This window comes from Patiria miniata, unplaced genomic scaffold (genome assembly GCF_015706575.1).
Source record: "Patiria miniata isolate m_02_andy unplaced genomic scaffold, ASM1570657v1 HiC_scaffold_22, whole genome shotgun sequence".
Lineage (NCBI taxonomy): Eukaryota > Metazoa > Echinodermata > Asteroidea > Valvatida > Asterinidae > Patiria > Patiria miniata.
Window position 1 is genome coordinate 19,125,703 of NW_024037061.1, and position 18,762 is coordinate 19,144,464.

The window sequence follows — 18,762 nt, forward strand, 5'->3', positions numbered from 1 at the left end:
ACAACAAACAGCACACGGGCTTTCCTAATTTCTAAAGATGAGCTTTCTTAATGTACAAGATGAGCTGTCCGTCACATTGGCCTCTGTTCTAATTCTAAGACTGGCACCGATGTTCTGTGGCAAGACCCCGTGGTTGTCGGAGAGACTTCCACAACAAACATCACTTTATTAATGTGGATCTAAGAAGTAACCGTGACAATCATTGTCATGTAAAAAATTCTCAATGGTCGTTGCCAAGGTGTCTTTGAAAATACGGGTGTTCTTTGGGAGGGTATAACTAGGATGCAGCACAAGGCCCGCTCATTTCTGAGTGATCGACCGATCAGAGATAGTCAGCTTTACTTCCCGTCGAACTTAAACCATCATCGTCAATATGTCTCAGCAGCCTTGGGAGAGCCCTGACTACACGGACAGCGAACTGGACGAAATTCAAAGAATCGCCGATGAGATGTATAAAAACGTAAGTGCATGATTTTATTCCAAAATGTTTGCATTTAAGGCACCAACCTTTTGCGTATCTTATCCTTGTATTTGTAACCTATATAACGAGATGTAGACCTGAAAATATAAAATTACATGCTTTGATTTATTCCAAAATGTTTGCATTTAATACGTCGGTCATTTCCGTATTTCATCCTTGTATTTGTAACCTATTTTACGAGATATAGCCCTGAAAATATAAAATAACATGATTTGATTTCTTCACAATGTTTGCATTTAATACGTCGGTCATTTCCGTATTTCATCCTTGTATTTGTAACCTATTTTACGAGATATAGCCCTGAAAATATAAAATAACATGATTTGATTTCTTCAAAATGTTTGCATTTAATACGTCGGTCATTTCCGTATCAGTACCATCTCTTAGAATATATTTCAGTTTGGTACTTGGCCAACTACAATTAGTGCATTTGTTAAAACTCTTTATCCTTTTCACATGTTTTACGCGATGTACGAACGCATAAAATTGCATGATTTGTTTTTCTTCAAAATGTTTGCATTTAATACGTCGGTTATTTTCGTATCAGTACCATCTCTTAGAATATATTTCAGTTTGGTACTTGGTCAACTACAATCAGTGCATTTGTTAGAACTCTTTATCCTTTTCACATGTTTTACGCGATGTACGAACGCATAAAATTGCATGATTTGTTTTTCTTCAAAATGTTTGCCTTTTAAGACGCCGACCAATTCCGTATCAGTACCGTTCTTAAAATGTATTTCATTTTTGTACACGGCCAACTACAATTACTGCATTTTGTTAAAACTCTTTATCCTTGTAACCTGTTTTACGTTGGTCCTGTTTTAAGTCGATAAGAATGATGTATAAGTTAATTGAAACTATCGTTTGAAGTTGCATTTCTTGCTATTTTTTCTTGCTATGAAACTGAGTATCATCCGATGTGCTCAAAAACAAAACAAAACAAAACCAAATACAAAAAAGTACGATATTTATTATTATTATTATTTTGTGTATTTAACAGGATGGAGGATTTGTTTACAATCCTGTTGATTTCCCTCCTCTAAGACCACTTGATCAGGCGCCTGCATCAGAAAATGGAGGAGATGAGGTACGTGAAAATATCTTCTTCTTCTTCTTCTTCTTTTTTCTCTCATGTATCTTACCGATATCTACAGGGTGAACCATTTTCAAGTTGAGACTTGTCCATATCTATCCATGACGTCACGCTTTGTATTATTCCGTTGTCGTTCATGAGAGTGATTGCCTGTTAAGACTTGTCGTTGACGTCACGGCTTGTCTTTGTTATTCTATTAATGAAAACTTCATAAACACACGGACCTCCGTACATAGCAGTCGCATAAGTTTTTCCCGGTAATCACTGTCGCTATCGACGGTATCACACAGTGTTTGTTATACATTTGTTCTAAACGACATTTTATATTCATTTGTCTTCTAACAAGGAACCTTTAGAGATGCGTGCTCCAAAGAAGCTGAAGAAGACACCTGGTCTTCACGTATGTTTAACGTGCGACAAAACCTTTGCCCGCAGAGATACTTTGCGACGGCATAAGGCTATCCACGCCGGCAAGAGAAGCTTCCCATGCCCAACCTGCGGTGCTGCTTTTCGGCGAATTGACAACATGAAACGTCACGTCCGTACCAACCATACTACCAAACGAGTCAGCACTACTCCACCCCAGGATGGATCCGCTGCCAGCAACAACCGTCCTGCCACTACACCCGTGGATGGATCCGATGCCAGCAACGACCGTCCCGCCACTCCACCCGTGGGAGGACCCGCTGCCAGCACTAACGGTCGTAATGTTACGACATCCGATGATCGCCCCGGCTGTAGCAATTGGCCATCTACATCAGGAGAAGGTGAAAATGACACCGGCAACGACCATTCAGCCGATGGTGATTCTGATTCCTGCCGATGCCCAAAGTGTGGTAAATCGTTTGCTCGGTGGAACCTTCTCATCAAGCATTTCCGGAGATGTCATCGCAACGCTGATATTAACAACGATCATCATGATGATGATGACGCACTTCAAGAGGATCCCGCCCAGTTTCCTGAAGAAAGAAACGAAAACGAAGACGATCTGTCCCGCGTCTACAGGGAGAACTGGGGAACCATTAGATCTAGGCTAATCACCGGAAGACCCATACAAGACATTTACAATATTAGAATGACGCGACCAGGTGTCAACATGAGGAACATTTTGGAAGCAATTTTTAAGCGATTGACCTGTCGTTCGAAAATTAGTCTATCGTTCGGATTTGTTTTGCGCAATACTGAAACTGGTGAACTTAAATACTTTCACCCAAGTGACAATAATGCCAGCTTCACACCTACCCCATTCACCGTTGGTTCTCGCCAAGATCTGGAACAACTGATCACTAATTTTGAGGATGTTGACATTTTAGAAATCGTGCGACAACAGCGCCCGACACGAAATGGACGGTAGTTTCAATTATGAACGTGGCAGTGTACGTGAACAAGATGCCCCAGTTTTACATTGGTGCGCATGTTGAGCTACCTGACTACATTGCTAACAATCGTGGTGTTATGGGGCTTACCCACAATGCCCACAATGGCCGAGCCTATGACGATAACCTTTGTTTCTTCAGGTGCCTGGCACTTCATCAAGGAGGCGATCTAGACGCGCTCGAGAGACGGACGCGATACTTGGCGACCAGATTTGCAGAGGCCACTGGCAAGAAGGTAGAGAAGGGGATCACCGTGGAGGACTTGGCAAAAGCGGAGACTCTGTTTGAAGTGAATGTCCAGGTTTACAGCCTCAGCGCCCCAAACACTGACCCCACCGATGATACGGATGCCCCCCAAACAAAAGTACACCTGGTCCGTCGACCCGTGTGCAATCACCCCAGTACCCTCTTTGTAAACTTGTACGAGAATCACTTTTCGTACATTTCCAATTTGCAGAAATACAGTCGAAGTTACGAATGTACGAAGTGTAGAACAGTTTTCCCTAGATCGTTCAACCTACAACGTCACATCCCCACGTGCAATTTAAATGTTAAGCACAAATTTGCAGGTGGAGCGTACCACTTGCCCCCCGACATTTTCGAACGTCTGGACGAAGAGGGAATTCGCGTGAGTGAAGACTTGAAATTTTTCCCTTATCGCGTTACTTACGATTTTGAGTGTTACTTCGAACAAGCTCCACAAAACAATGATCAGACAATGGAAGACTATTTACGTGAACTTCCGGTCATTGGGTTCAATTCAGGCAGATACGATTTGAATGTCATCAAAAAACATTTGTACACTAAACTACAGCAAACAGACGTGATCAAATTCATCATAAAGCGCGGCTCGTCTTACATGGTGATCAAAACTGAAAAACTGAAATTCTTGGACATCTGCAATTATCTTGCCCCCGGGTATTCGTACGATAAATTTTTGAAAGCATATGATTGTCCACAGACAAAAGGTTATTTCCCGTATGAGTGGATGGATAGTTTAGAAAAATTACAAGATAACGAGCTTCCACCGCATGAAGCTTTTTACAGCAGGCTAAAAGGTGAGAACATTTCTGCTGACGATTACGCATACTGTCGCACGGTTTGGGCGGACAACAACATGACACAATTTCGGGATTTTCTGCAATGGTACAATAACCTCGATGTTGTACCCTTCCTCAATGCATTAGAGAAGATGGTGACATTCTATAAGGAGCGCGACATTGATATGTTTAAGTGCGGTATTTCCGTTCCTGGACTTTCACTTCACTACCTTTTCAAAAACTTACCTCAAGACGTCTTCTTTAGTCTTATCGACGAGACTAACAAAGACTTGTACTACCTTATGAAGGAAAACATCGTTGGCGGCCCATCGATTGTCTTCCACCGCTATCACGAAAAAGACAAGACCTACATTCGCGGAGGTCAAAAGCTGTGTGACAATGTCGTTGGGTTCGACGCGAATGCCCTTTATTTATGGTCGCTTATGCAGCCGATGCCGGTATGAACGTTTATTAGAAGAAATGAAGCCGACAATTTTAAACCCGTGAAAAGTCATAAGTTTGGGGTGAAAGCCGCTGAGTGGTTAAATTGGATTGCGCATTCGGAGGGCGTGTTTATCCGACACCAATTCAATCATGGGGAAAAATGCATCGGTCAGCAAAGAATTCCAGTTGATGGATATTGCCACGACACCCAAACCGTGTACCAGTTTCACGGGTGTTTCTGGCACGGACACGTTTGCCACCTCAATCCGCACGAATTCAATGCAGTCAGAAACCTCTCACGCGCCGAATTAAGACGTAAAACGGAACAAATTTCTAGCTACATCCGCCAGCAGGGTTATCGGTTAGTAGAAATGTACGAGTGCGAATAGAACCGTCTCAAGTCCTCCGATCGTATCATCTCTGACTTTGTCAAATCAAAAAGAATGCCCCACGAGAACCGCATGACAATGACCCAGCAGGCAATATTGGATGGTGTGCTTGATGGATCCATCTTTGGCATGGTGGAATGTGATCTCAGGGTACCCGACGGACTGAAAGATTTTTTCGCTGAGATGCCTCCAATCTTTAAGAACACACAAATCAGCAGACAAGACATTGGCGAACACATGCAAAGATACGCAGAAGAAGAAGGTGTCATGAAAACACCACGCCGGAGCCTAATTGGTAGCATGCACGCATCTCGACTTTTGTTTGCAACACCGCTTCTAAAATGGTATCTGACACATGGACTTGAGGTAACTCGCATCTATCAGGTGGTACAGTACGCCGACTCACCTTGCTTTAAACCTTTTGGAGATGCTGTCAGTAATGCGCGGAGGGACGGTGACGTGGATCCAGCCAAGGCCATTATCGCCGATACGATGAAGTTGCTCGGCAACTCGGCATATGGCAAAACCGTGACCAACCAGGAGAAACATCTTGACGTTAAGATTTGCACTACCACCGAAGGAGCATCCCAAATGATCAACAACCCCCATTTCCGCGCCTTACACACACTAGAGGACAATCAGCTATACGAGGTTGAACTCAATAAAAAATCTGTACGCCTGAACCTGCCTCTTCAGATTGGGTATTTTGTATACCAATATGCTAAAATGCGGATGTTGCAATTCTACTATAATTTTCTTCTTAGATTCATCGATCCATCGGACTTCCAGCTCTGTGAGATGGACACAGATTCCGCATACATGGCAATCTCTGCACCACATCTGGATGACATCATCAAGCCTCATCTGCGGGACGAGTACCAGCGGGAGAAATCATCCTGGTTTCCGCGTGACGACACCCCCGACCACCGTGCGTATGACAAACGAACACCCGGCCTCTTTAAGGTTGAGTGGGCGGGGGACGGTATCGTTGCTCTTTGTAGTAAAACATACTACTGCTTTGGAGAAAAAGACAAAGCTGTATGCAAAGGACTGAACAAAAAGACCAACGACATAACAAAAATGAACTATCTGGAGGCGCTAGAAAATCAACGAGCCGGTGAAGGAGTCAACAGAGGGTTTCGCATGCGTTCCGATGGGATGTACACCTACGAACAGGTCAAGACTGCCTTTACTTACTTCTATCCAAAAAGGAGAGTCGCCGATGATGGAGTTTCCACCACCTACCTGGACTTGTGATCAAAAAAACTGTTAGGCTCGTCAAAACATCAAGCAAATTTCTTTAAACTGGTGGTGGGTAAATTGGTGGTGGTTTAAACAGAACGTAATTTTTTTTTTTTTTTTTTTTTTTTTTTTTAATTGTAAATGTTACAATCTGCCGTTAAAAAATAACTTGAAAATGCTCCTACCTCATTTGAAATTTCACCAACTGCTTTTTAAAAAATAATCCCAAATGTTTCCACTTCGTTTGAAATTTCACCAACTACTATTAAAAAATATTTCAAAAATGATCCAAATTTATTTGAAATGACACCAATTCTACACCTTTTTTTTTTTTTTTTTTTTTTTTTTATAAAGAATGGTTCCCACTTTATTTGAAATTGTGGTTAATGATTATTGGTATTTTGAAAAGAAACCATAAATTTCCCACTTTTTTTAAAATTTTGGATGGTTTACTAAATTGATAACTGCTCTTAAGAAAGAATTCGTACATTTTCTAATTATTTTTAATGTTGATATTACTTACGTTCATCTTTATTTATTTATTTATTTTTCCCTTCATAGTTAAAGAGTTATGTATGTTATTTTGTTTACTTGGTTAAATGAAGAAGAAAGAAAGAAAGAAAGGAGATTGAAAGAAATAAGAAAAAAAAAATAAACTGTTGTCTGTCACTTTCAATTTTATAATGCTTATTGTTAAACAAAACTTTCTTTTTAATAAATTGAAGGGGGGGGGAGTAATAAACTAAAGGGGGGGAGGGAGGGTAGGGGTGAAAACTTTAGCTTTTAAAAAGAACTACATTACAAAAATAGGTTCATTTGATCAAATGGATTCGCGACTTAAACATCCTTTTACTGGCGTAATCGCTGGTCCAACTGGAAGCGGGAAAACACAGTTTGTAAAGGGTCTTATTCTAGCTGAGGGAAATACAGTGATTGAACCTGCTATTGATAATATTATTTGGTGTTACGGGGAATATCAAGATGCTTACGACCATCTGGCTAGTCTGGTCCCTCGGATACGATTTGTGGAGGGCTACCCCGATGATCTATTGGAGTCCCTGGACCGAAGTCAAAGAAACCTGGTTGTGATAGACGATCTCATGTCAGAAAGCGGCAACAATGTTAAAGTCACTGAACTATTTACCAAAGGTAGTCATCACAGAAACCTATTGGTTATTCTCATACTACAGAATTTATTTTACAAGGGGAAGGAAATGCGAACCATTAGTTTGAACGCTCATTACATGGTTCTGTTTAAAAACCCGAGAGACGCTTCGCAAATTACACATTTAGCGCGCCAAATGTACCCCACTAAGTCCAAGTATATGATGGAGGCCTACCGCGATGCGACATCCGCCCCCTACGGCTATCTCTTCGTAGATTTCCCAGCTAACACATCACGTTGCCACAACGTTGTGCAAAGTTGTGAAAATGTTGTCATTTGGTAACGTGTCACGATGACATTCAAGCAACGTTGACACAACGTTTGACTGTATAATTGTTGGTTGTAAAAATGTTGTATATCGGTAATTTGTACAACGTTGTACGAAAGTCATCATATGACATTGTATTGACGTTGTATGGTGGTCATTTCACAATCGTTGTAATAAAGTAATAAATATGACGTTGTGGTTACGTTGAATGTAGGTGTTTTCATGACGTTGTTTTTAAGTTGTCAATGTTACGTTGTCAGAACGTTGTAATTTAGAATGTTTACAACGTTGCTGTGAGGTTATAATCATGACGTTGAGTTAACGTTCCATCTACGTTATTTTTTTACGGTTTTTTTTTAGTTGTGAAAATCACATTGACACGACGTTGTAGTTTGGTATTTCAAAACGTTGCTGTGATGTTATAATCATGACGTTGTTGTAACATTGTATGTGGGTACTTTCACAACGTTGTTGGTATGTTGTTAATCTCACGTTGTCATGACGTTGTAGATAAAAATTTACACCACGTTGCTGTGTTCATGACGTTATGATGACGTTGCATAAAGGTCTCATCATAATGTCGTTGTTAAGTTGTTAATATCATGTTGTTGTGACATTGCAGTTTGGTATTTTCACAGCGTTGCTGGTATGTTGTGAACCTCACGTTGCTGTAACGTTTTATAAAGGTGTTGTGACACTGAATTTAAGTTGTGCTGTGGGTTACGATCCAAACTGTTGTGGTATTGACAAAAACATTGTGATTACCATTAACTGAATGTGAAGTGAACATAATGTTTTAATTAATGATGTTTTATTTGATAATAATTGAAATTTGGGTGCAGCCTTGCATTAATAATGTAACTCGTGAAATTTCGAACATCGTGTTTGTTTTGTCGTAGTAGGAATATAATGTTTCCAGATATTTTTCTAATGGTCTAAGATGGATGAGATCGTGGTCAAAGCGCGACTGTTTCCCGCTCATATTCATTGTTGTATACTCAATGTATATACTTTACTGCACACACACCAACGCAACTTGAAATATGATTCCTGTTCTCAAAGAAAATATAACCATGGCGCATGCGCATCAGCAGAAATTCCACGGCCAGACCGCGTGATAGCTCATTTGAATCGCTCTGCTCAGTCGAGTCAGCGATCTAGCAGCAGCAGCTACTATAACGGTCGCCGACTCGCCGTCTAGTTGATGTGAATTAGCCATGGTCGCCAAGCAAGTTATTTTCACTACAGCATTTCTTAGAAGGTAGGAATGACATTTTCTGTATCTTGACTTCATTCTTGTGTCGAACACATTGTCTAAAAATCTGATGAAAGGATCAAATTAAAGTAAAACAACTTTTCGAACAAAGTCGCTGTAAAAAAATGAAGATTTTCCTATGCCTATCATCTTTTTTTGTTTTTTTTATAAATGTTGAAAATGTTCTTCAGACTCGATCAGAATAAACGTAGATTAATTAAGAGTGAAAATATGTGCCTCAGTTGAGATTGGAGGCTCGTCAATGCGAACAGTTTTGGAGGATCATACACTGAAAGAAACGTTCAAGTCATCTGGTTTTCAATTTAATAATAAAATCTTGGTAATATTCCAAGGAAATAATATACATGTGGATCAGATTTACTCGAATTCATATGAGACATGTTAGACCTTTTTAACAACGTTTTAGGTTGGAAAGTTATTTGTTCGATAATTATAATTGTAGATAAAACAGATATTGTTTTAGCACTTTGGCAAAATGTTGGAAGTGTATACATTATATCGAGAAGACTTTTGATTTGTGTACTATAGTACAGGCTTATGTTTGTATTTTTTCTTCAAATTGATGAATTAATCAAACTGTAACAATATATTGTTTATGAGATACCCATGATACCCGAGCCAACAACCGTGAAATTGTTACCTGGGCCCGGGGTATCTCTTAATTTATAGATCTGATTTGATTTTCTCTCAACTAAAACTAGCGCAAATTTGAGCATAAATAGTCCGTTATAAAATTCCCGCTCAAAGACACAGTGTACGGTTGTAATACTAATAGCAACGCGCATTAGCATTTCAGTCTCAAGGGTCAGGCCTAAAGTTCACGTACCAGGACCGTACACGGATATACGGTCATCTGGCTTTCGTTGGCTTGTGCATAACAAGTGAATACAGTTTCAATCCGGGCTTTCGGGCTGTATAGCTTCCAGGGTTTGGCGTGATTTATGGGAGTTTGACCAAAGTGAATGGAGTAGGGTTCAGGGCCAGGTCGATCAGCACTGTTACAAGATCAATGAAAAATACGCAAACTATAAAAGCCTTTTCTAAAACTAGGGTCATTTGTAGACTAGTTTTTGTGTAATAAGACATTATAATAAGACATTATAAATAAGACAAATAAGACATTATGTGGGTTGAAGAGCACGGGGACATCATATCTATACTGTGTTCAAACTTGATTAGTTACATATTACTCAATCTTAACAACCATCGTTACTTTCTCCAGGTAGGCAGTACACAGGTATGCTATACGTGAGTGCACTGGCTGCTGGATGTGGCATGTTTAAACTTTTAACTTCAGCAGTCTTCGAGGGAAGAAGTTTCTAATTATTTTGAAGACCACCCCAATACATCCCAGCTAACACATCACGTTGCCACAACGTTATGCAAAGTTGTGAAAATGTTGTCATTTGGTAACGTGTCACGATGACATTCAAGCAACGTTGACACAACGTTTGACTGTATAATTGTTGGTTGTAAAAATGTTGTATATTGGTAATTTGTACAACGTTGTACGAAAGTCATCATATGACATTGTATTGACGTTGTATGGTGGTCGTTTCACAATCGTTGTAATAAAGTAATAAATATGACGTTGTGGTTACGTTAAATGTAGGTGTTTTCATGACGTTGTTTTTAAGTTGTCAATGTTACGTTGTCAGAACGTTGTAATTTAGAATGTTTACAACGTTGCTGTGAGGTTATAATCATGACGTTGAGTTAACGTTCCATCTACATTATTTTATAACGTTTTTTTCAGTTGTGAAAATCACATTGTCACGACGTTGTAGTTTAGTATTTCAAAACGTTGCGGTGATGTTAAAATCATGACGTTGTTGTAACATTGTACGTGGGTACTTTTACAACGTTGTTGGTAAGTTATTATTCTCACGTTGTCATGACGTTGTAGATAACAATTTACACCACGTTGCTGTGTTCATGACGTTATGATGACGTTGCATAAAAGTCTCACCATAATGGTGTTGTTAAGTTGTAAATATCATGTTGTCGTGACATTGCAGTTTGGTATTTTCATGTTGTGTTATGTTGAGAGCTCACGTTGCTATAACGTTTTATAAAGGTGTTTTGACACTGAATTTAAGTTGCAATTATGCTGTGCGTTACGATCCATGCTGTTGTGGTATTGACAAAAACATTGTGATTACGATTTACTGAATGTGAAGTGAACATAATATGTTTTAATTAATGATGTTTTATTTGATTATAGTTAACATTTGGGTGCGCCTTGCATTAATAATGTAACTCATGAAATTTCGAACATCATCATGTTTGTTTTAGGTAGGAATATAATGTTTCCAGATATTTTTCTAATGGTCTAAGATGGATGAGATCGTGGTCAAAGCGCGACTGTTTCCCGCTCATATTCATTGTTGAATACTCAATGTATACATGTACTTTATTGCACGCACCAACGTAACTAGAAATATGATTCCTGTTCTCAAAGAAAATATTACCATGGCGCATGCGCATCAGCAGAAATTCCACGTCCAGACCGCGTGATAGCTTATTTGAATTGCTCTGCTCAGTCGAGTCAGCAATCGAGCAGCAGCAGCTCACTATAACGGTCGCCGACTCGCCGTCCAGTTGATGTGAAGTAGCCATGGTCGCCAAGCAAGTTATTTTCACTACAGCATTTCTTAGAAGGTAGGAATGAAATTTTCTGTATCTTGACTTCATTCTTGTGTCGAACACATTGTCTAAAAATCTGATGAAAGGATCAAATTAAAGTAGAACAACTTTTCGAACAAAGTCGCTGTCAAAAAAATGAAGATTTTCCTATGCCTATCATCTTTGTTTTTTTTTTAATAATTGTTGAAAATGTTCTTCAGACTCGATCAGAATAAATGTAGATTAATTAAGAGTGAAAATATGTGCCTCAATTGAGATTGGAGGCTCGTCAATGCGAACAGTTTTGGAGATCATACACTGAAAGAAACGTTCAAGTCATCTGGTTTTCAATTTGATAATAAAATCTTGGTATTATTCCAAGGAAATATTATACATGTGGATCAGATTTACTCGAATTCATGTTAGACCTTTTTAACAGGGTTGGAAAGTTATTTGTTCGATAGTTATAATTTTACATAAAACAGATATTGTTTTAGCAAATGGCAAAAATGGCAAAAGTGTATACATTATATCGAGAAGACTTTTGATTTGTGTACTATAGTATATGCCTATGTTTGTATTTTTTTCTTCAAATTGATGAATTAATCAAAATGTAAAAATATTGTATTGAGATACCCATGATACCCGAGCCAACAACCGTGAAATTGTTAACTGGGGTATCTCTTAATTTATAGATCTGAGTTGATTTTCTCTCAACTAAAACTAGCGCAAATTTGAGCATAAACAGTCCGTTATAAAATTCCCGCTCAAAGACACAGTGTACGGTTGTAATAGCAACGCGCATTAGCATTTCAGTCTCAAGGGTCAGGCCTAAAGTTCACGTACCAGGACCGTACACGTATAAACGGTCATCTGGCTTTCGTTGGCTTGTACATAACAAGTGTATACAGTTTCAATCCGGGCTTTCGGGCCGTATAGCTCCCAGGGTTTGGCGTGATTTATGGGAGTTTGACCAAAGTGTGTGGAGTAGGGTTCAGGGCCAGGTCAGCACTGTTACAAGATCAATGAAAAATACGCGAACTATAAAAGCCTTTTCTAAAAAGGGTCATTTGTAGACTAGTTTTATTATTTATGTGGGTTGAAGAGCACGGGGATCATATTTACACTGTGTTCAAACTTGATTAGTTTTATATATTTCTCAACCTTAAAAAACATCGTTACTTTCTCCAGGTAGGCAGTACACAGGTATGCTATACGTGAGTGCACTGGCAGCAGGATGTGGCATGTTTAAACTTTTAACTTCAGCAGTCTTCGAGGGAGGAAGTTTCTAATTATTTTGAAAACCACCCCATACATCTCTTCAAGGTTGTTGCTGTAAGTAATTCAACATACACTGACCTTCTATATACATGTTCTGTAAGATGGTGAAATTAACTTTTAAAATGTGTTGAAAATACACCTTGGTCGAAATTTGTTAAGTGATTACCTGACGTTCACCAGACACTTATATTAATTCAATTTATGTATTCATGAAATTTATCTATACTATAAAATTCAAGACCGTGAACCCATTGCATGCATATCCAAATCCTTCCAACTCAAAATGTTCATACTAGCACGTCCGCCTTAACAAAGTCATTCTTGTCGAGTCATGCGCCAGAAAAGATGCGTGCCCAATACTCTCTAAAAATAACCAAAAAAAACCCACACATTTTGCGTGAACCTCCCTGGCGAGAGCTGATTATTTTTTTAGCAGGTATTAACTTGAATGTTGTGAAAAAAATGCAATGAAGTTTATAATTTTTATCGTTAGATGTCTTTCAAAAATAATAACTTGTATTTCGCAGGAAAATAGCAGTTGAAAAAAAGTAAATAAACTTTCGGAGTGAAAGCCGAAAGTAGCGTAGGCAACGGATCTTTAATCAAAATAATTATGAATCAAATTAGGTTTTGCCCTTCACCGACGTATAAACACTGTGTACCCAGTGTGTATTCGCATAAAATAATTATGCGCATATCAAAACTGCAACTGGACGGTTCTTCTTAACATTTAATGAAATTGTTTCGTGTGGAATTTAAATAACTTTAAAAAAGCTTGAGCTCTTTGGTAATCAAATATTGTCTGTATTATATTCAGGTACCTGCATGACATGACCTCGCATGAACTTTTAGAAATGGCAGCCGATTGTGCTTGGTTATCCAGAAGGGCCAAGATTCAAGGTAAGTGTATTAAGAAACTAACCATCGCAGTCACTAAATTGATTGGTCCAAAGGTATCAGCGACAAACACCTTAAATACACTTCTGAAACGAGCACCATAGACCTAATGCAATGCCGACTACCAAGACCATAAACTTGCGGAAGAACCAACATTTTGATCGTTACGTACATACATTTGAACATGAAGTTGTTTAGATTACATAAAAATGCGTAAAACAGGCTTGCGCTTTAACTCTCAACAAGGGTTTTTGGTTACCCTTTAAATTTGAGAAATATCCTTGACTTCAGGGTCAACTTGAAACAAGAGGCTCATTTATTTTATCCCTGTCTCTCGTGGGTTAAAGATTGTACATGTAGAAACACAGGCACAGCTCTGCTTGAAGTACATGTATTGAGAAGACAGACATTATCTGGATATACATGTAGTTTTAAATTTCACATCTGGTGAGCCAGCGTGACACGCAGTGAGTGTTTTAGGCCTGAGGCAGCATTAAATGGTTCATTATGTTTAAATAACTGATACATTGTTTTTTTGTTTTCCTTATTTTCTTGTCAGATTCGTGTCTTTGGAGAAGTGCCATATTGACAATTAACCTTGCTGAACAAGGAATCCACTTACTTCTACATCTGGATAATCTTCTGTTAAAGGTTCCATTAAATGAATGTTACTCTAAAACATAGATTGGGCAATTAGCCAATCTGCATGGAGGTATTCAAAGAAAATCATGTTGAAATGTCGATATTTTAAAATGCAGGTTTTTTGCGAGTTTCCTGCATACAAATATATCTTCACGGACAAACGCTATTCAAGTATCCCTTTCAAGTGTAATTCTTTTTCATAGACTCTGTAGCTACAAAAAAACCAAAACAATTCCTTTGAATTTTCTTTTGAAGATGTTCCATGGGAGAGAAAGAAAATGAAGGATCTAGATAGAGGACAGATTCAAAAAGCATGTGATTCAGTAGATTAAAAGTTGTCTGATCTATTTTATTTGTTCGATGTGAAAGTCGCCTTCCTATACTATATTTCTCACCACGGACAGTGGAAAATACTAATTTTCAAATACTATTTGAAACCATTCTTTTGCCTGAATGTACGTTACGTATAGCACTGTGTATTTTTCATGAATTGATCCAATACATGAATAGGTATTCTCTAGTGTGGGTAACATTGTGATATGGTACCCCTCTGAAGGTGATGTATAAAACCGGTTAGTGGTTAGTGGTTAGTGGGTCGACGATAATAGCCCTTGCATTCCGGCTCTTGCTATATTATTGGCGACCAGACCCTTTATCTTCTAATTGCTCAGTAACAACGTTATTGTCTTGTTAAAAGGTCGGTTCATACTCTGTAAAGTTACAGCAATTCACTTTGTGAAGTTACGGCAATCATTAACGCCAGCGCTAAAAATTCTGGGGAAAAAAGAGTGAACCTCATTTAACTCTGGGCAATTTTGAGTCAAATGGTTTCGATGTCAACATTTCAAAATTTGCTTTCACTTGAAGTATGAACCGATCGTTAGAGCTCAGCCCATTCACTAAGGCGTGCATTCCGTAATGTGGATTCAAGTAAAAACTTTAATTGTATACCATTCACGAAATGGACCCTGTAGTAATATGTGCATATTGATGTGTCCAAATAATTGCAGTGAGTATTAATTACACTTACCGTTTTAGTGATTGCATTTTAGTAATGTTTTTACATGCTGTTGTTTCTGAACACTCTTTGTAATAAAATTAGAGAAACATGAATTACATGTATGTTTAATTGTTTTGTTATCGTTTTCAGAAACATTTCTCCATAAATGCCCAGTAGGCTGCAGTAAGTTGGCCACCATATTGCAGCAACATGTCCATTAAGTTGTAGTAACGTGTCCACAAAGTTGCAGCAACGTGCCTTTAAAGTTGCAGAAACGTCCCATTTAGCTGCAATAACGTGCCCGCAAAGTTGCAGCAATGTCCTCATAAAGTTGCAGTAACGTCCCCATAAAGTTGCAGTAACGTGCCCATAAAGTTGCTTAAACGTGTCCAATACGTTGCTTTAACGTGTACAATAAGTTGCATCAACGTGTCCAGTAAGTTGCAGTGACGTCCCAAATTAGGTTGCAGTAACGTGCTAATCAAGTGGTAATCATGTCGCCAAAAGGTTGTAGAAACGTGCGTAGAAGTTGCTGTTACGTGTCAATTTGGTCGCAAATAACGTGGCGTCAAGGTGGTAATCATGTGCAATCACGACCAAAAAAAGTTGTGATGTATGTTGCGTTAACGTTGTGAAAACGTCATTGTAACGTTGCGTGATAACGTTGTAGCAACGCGCACGCGAGTCAACATTTTTACGTTGCCGCAACGTCATTTTCCTCACGTGGCAACAACGAAAACCTGACCTTTTTGCAACGTTGTCACAACGTAAATGTGTTAGCTGGGGCATCTCTTCAAGGTTGTTGCTGTAAGTAATTCAACATGCACTGACTTTTTATACATGTATCTCTGTAAGATGGTGAAATTAACTTTTAAAATGTGTTGAAAATACACCTTGGTCGAAAAAGACGAATTGCTGTTGCCTTTTAAAATGTCGGTAGTTTCTCGTGTACATTTTGATATAGCATTAAATTCATGGTTTCTATCATTTATTAAGGGCCTGCATGACAACTCGTCGAGTAGCAGAGGCCAAGGCGAGGGAGGACATAGCTTCATTCTGGAAGTTTGCCCCACTAACAAGCCCGGAGGGACAAGATTCAGGGTAATATTAATTACACCAAATTACTGTGAACAGTATTTAAGTTGCCTGTTAAATTAACAAGTAGGCCTGGGCCTACAGAGTAAGAAAACAACTATATCAGGCAAAGCTATCGTAATGCCGACTTCACATTAGTGGCTGAAGACAACAGTGTAATATCTATCCAAGATATACAAACTTGTACACTGGAAGTTGTTTGCAGATAGTGTACTCTTTACCAGAATTGCCTTTGAAGCATTAATCGCAGTACGCTTGCGGAACACAAAGATGAAATGTCTGTACATGTTGTTTACCTTCTCATACACAATAATGATCCAAAAAGAAGTGACAGATAATCCGAAAATAAGTCAGTTGGTCATCATCGGTTGTCCACCATCTGGAAAAATCTTTACATTTACTTTTTTTCTATTTTGTGTGTGCAGAATCCTGCCAACCCTGTTGACCCTGTCGACCCTGCAAACCCTGCAGATGATGAATAACGACACTGCATCTTTTGCTTGAAAATAAGTGCACCGTTCACGCTCTTCAAAATTTGTTTTCTTGTAGGCCTATTAGGGCTTCCCTATTTATCTCTGTGGTTCTCATAATTATTTTTATTTGCCCTTATATGAAGCCTGGTCGGTCAGTCAAAAAGCAATAACAATCTGAACTAAAGTTGCACTCGTAAAGATGGTAAACTAAATGATGCAATAAGTTTATCATGATTTGATATCACTGAATAAAATATTAAAAAAACCCATTTTGGCCAATAATTATAGACGAGTTACAGTAATGTCTGGACGAAGCATCTCATTAACAATTTAGTTGTAGTGGCAGCAATATTATAATGAGAGGCAACATTCTCTCATCTGTCTTTCTTCCTCTGATTTCCGTAAGCCGTAATTTTTAAGTCGAGAAAAAATATGATATTCAATTTAAATAACATTTCAGAATAACACAGAGCTAGTTGCTCGAATGCAATATTCTTTGTTTTTTAATTTGGAAACAAATCGTCTGTGAATGGGGTTTTGGAAATTGTCGGCGGGAAACATCCCAAAATAGGGTCGATAAAAAAATGAGAACCAAAGAAATATAAGATGAAGCCCCAATGACTAATTATTGGTAATGAAGAAAGTATTATTAGTTCTTTTTTTTGGGAGGGAGCATTTTATATTTGGGACAAATAGGAGGTTTTATCACTTTAGGCCGCGCAGATCCACTATGCAAGTAGACTGGTTCATGATGTCCCTATTCATTGTATAATCGATTCTAAACGGATATGGGATTGACTCGAATGAGAACGCAAACAGTTAAATTATATAAACTAACTTGCCAATATCAAAATCGTCCTGATATTTTTGTTGACAAAGTTCGTTCAAATTGTGTAACTTTTGAATTACTAAGATAGCAATGTTTAAAAACCAATTGTGTTTTCGGGATGAAACTCAAAAATAACAGAAAACATAGAATATGTTGTCAGAAAACTCAGTCCCACGTTGCCTGAAGAATAATATTTTACGTTAAAGTTACTTATAGCATAACTAGTAGTCACCCGGAGATGTACGCCTGCCCAGCTTAGCAATTTCAGGACATTTAAATCCTTGCTAAATAAAGGTTAATATATGCATATAAATAGACTTGTGCCCATCCTTGCTGAAGATGAATACATGTATAATTATACAAACAAAATCTGACACTCTATCGTTTTGAAGGGAAACTGACAAAATAATGCCGTTGGCGGGCAATCTGTTTTACTTGCGTTTAAAAAATCCCAAACTGGTTCCTGTTGCTGTTCCTGCTTCCCAGCAAAAACACTCACAAAACTAGATCATTGGTTTTCTAACAGTAACTGAATCAAGAGGCTTTAATGTGTTATTTTTAAATAGGCGAACTGAAAGCGACATTGTACTGTTATATCAGATTTATACTAGCTTTGTAATAATACATGTAATGATTGACGAAGGTTTGCTTCCATGCATTCACCGGATACATTCTTTGTAATAAATGTAGAAAAAGTAAGTCTGATGGTTATTTTTTTTTTTTTTTATTGTTAGCAGACAGGTATATCGTCGTTGCACGATTAGTTTCGTTAATTAACCATGCCAGGAACAATGTTGCTAAAAGGTCCCCACAAAGTTGCAGTGATGTATCTAATAAGTTGCGTGAACGTTTTTGAAATGTTGTGAGGTGCCAACAAAGTTACCGGAACGTGTTGACTTAGTTGCGGTAACGTCTGTAATGAGTCATTGACGTGCTAACAATTAAGGTTGTAGAAACGTCCCCACATCGTGGCCATGAAGTTGCAATAATGTGTCCTACAAGTTGCATTAACGTGGCCAAAAAGTTGCCCTGACGTGCCCATAAGGTTGTAGGAACGTCCCCATAAAGGTTGCAGAAACGTGCCTATCAGGTTGTAGTTATGTCCAACAAGTTGCATTAACGTGGCAAAAGAGTTGTCGTGAC

General features: G+C 38.5%; 1 protein-coding gene and 1 long non-coding RNA gene across 2 annotated transcripts; both read left to right on the forward strand.

Moving 5' to 3' along the window:
* Positions 1 to 363: 363 nt before the first annotated feature.
* On the forward strand, positions 364 to 6,373 carry LOC119730920. Its single transcript, XM_038203987.1, has 3 exons — positions 364 to 460; positions 1,485 to 1,571; positions 5,591 to 6,373. Exons 2-3 carry the CDS (start codon positions 1,558 to 1,560, stop codon positions 6,081 to 6,083), a joined length of 507 nt encoding a protein of 168 aa, XP_038059915.1. The 5' UTR covers positions 364 to 460; positions 1,485 to 1,557; the 3' UTR covers positions 6,084 to 6,373.
* Positions 6,374 to 11,213: 4,840 nt separating this feature from the next.
* Positions 11,214 to 15,335, forward strand: LOC119730944. Its single transcript, XR_005271409.1, has 4 exons — positions 11,214 to 11,438; positions 12,594 to 12,737; positions 13,501 to 13,583; positions 14,140 to 15,335. It is a non-coding gene; the product is annotated as an uncharacterized LOC119730944 (long non-coding RNA).
* Positions 15,336 to 18,762: the final 3,427 nt, after the last annotated feature.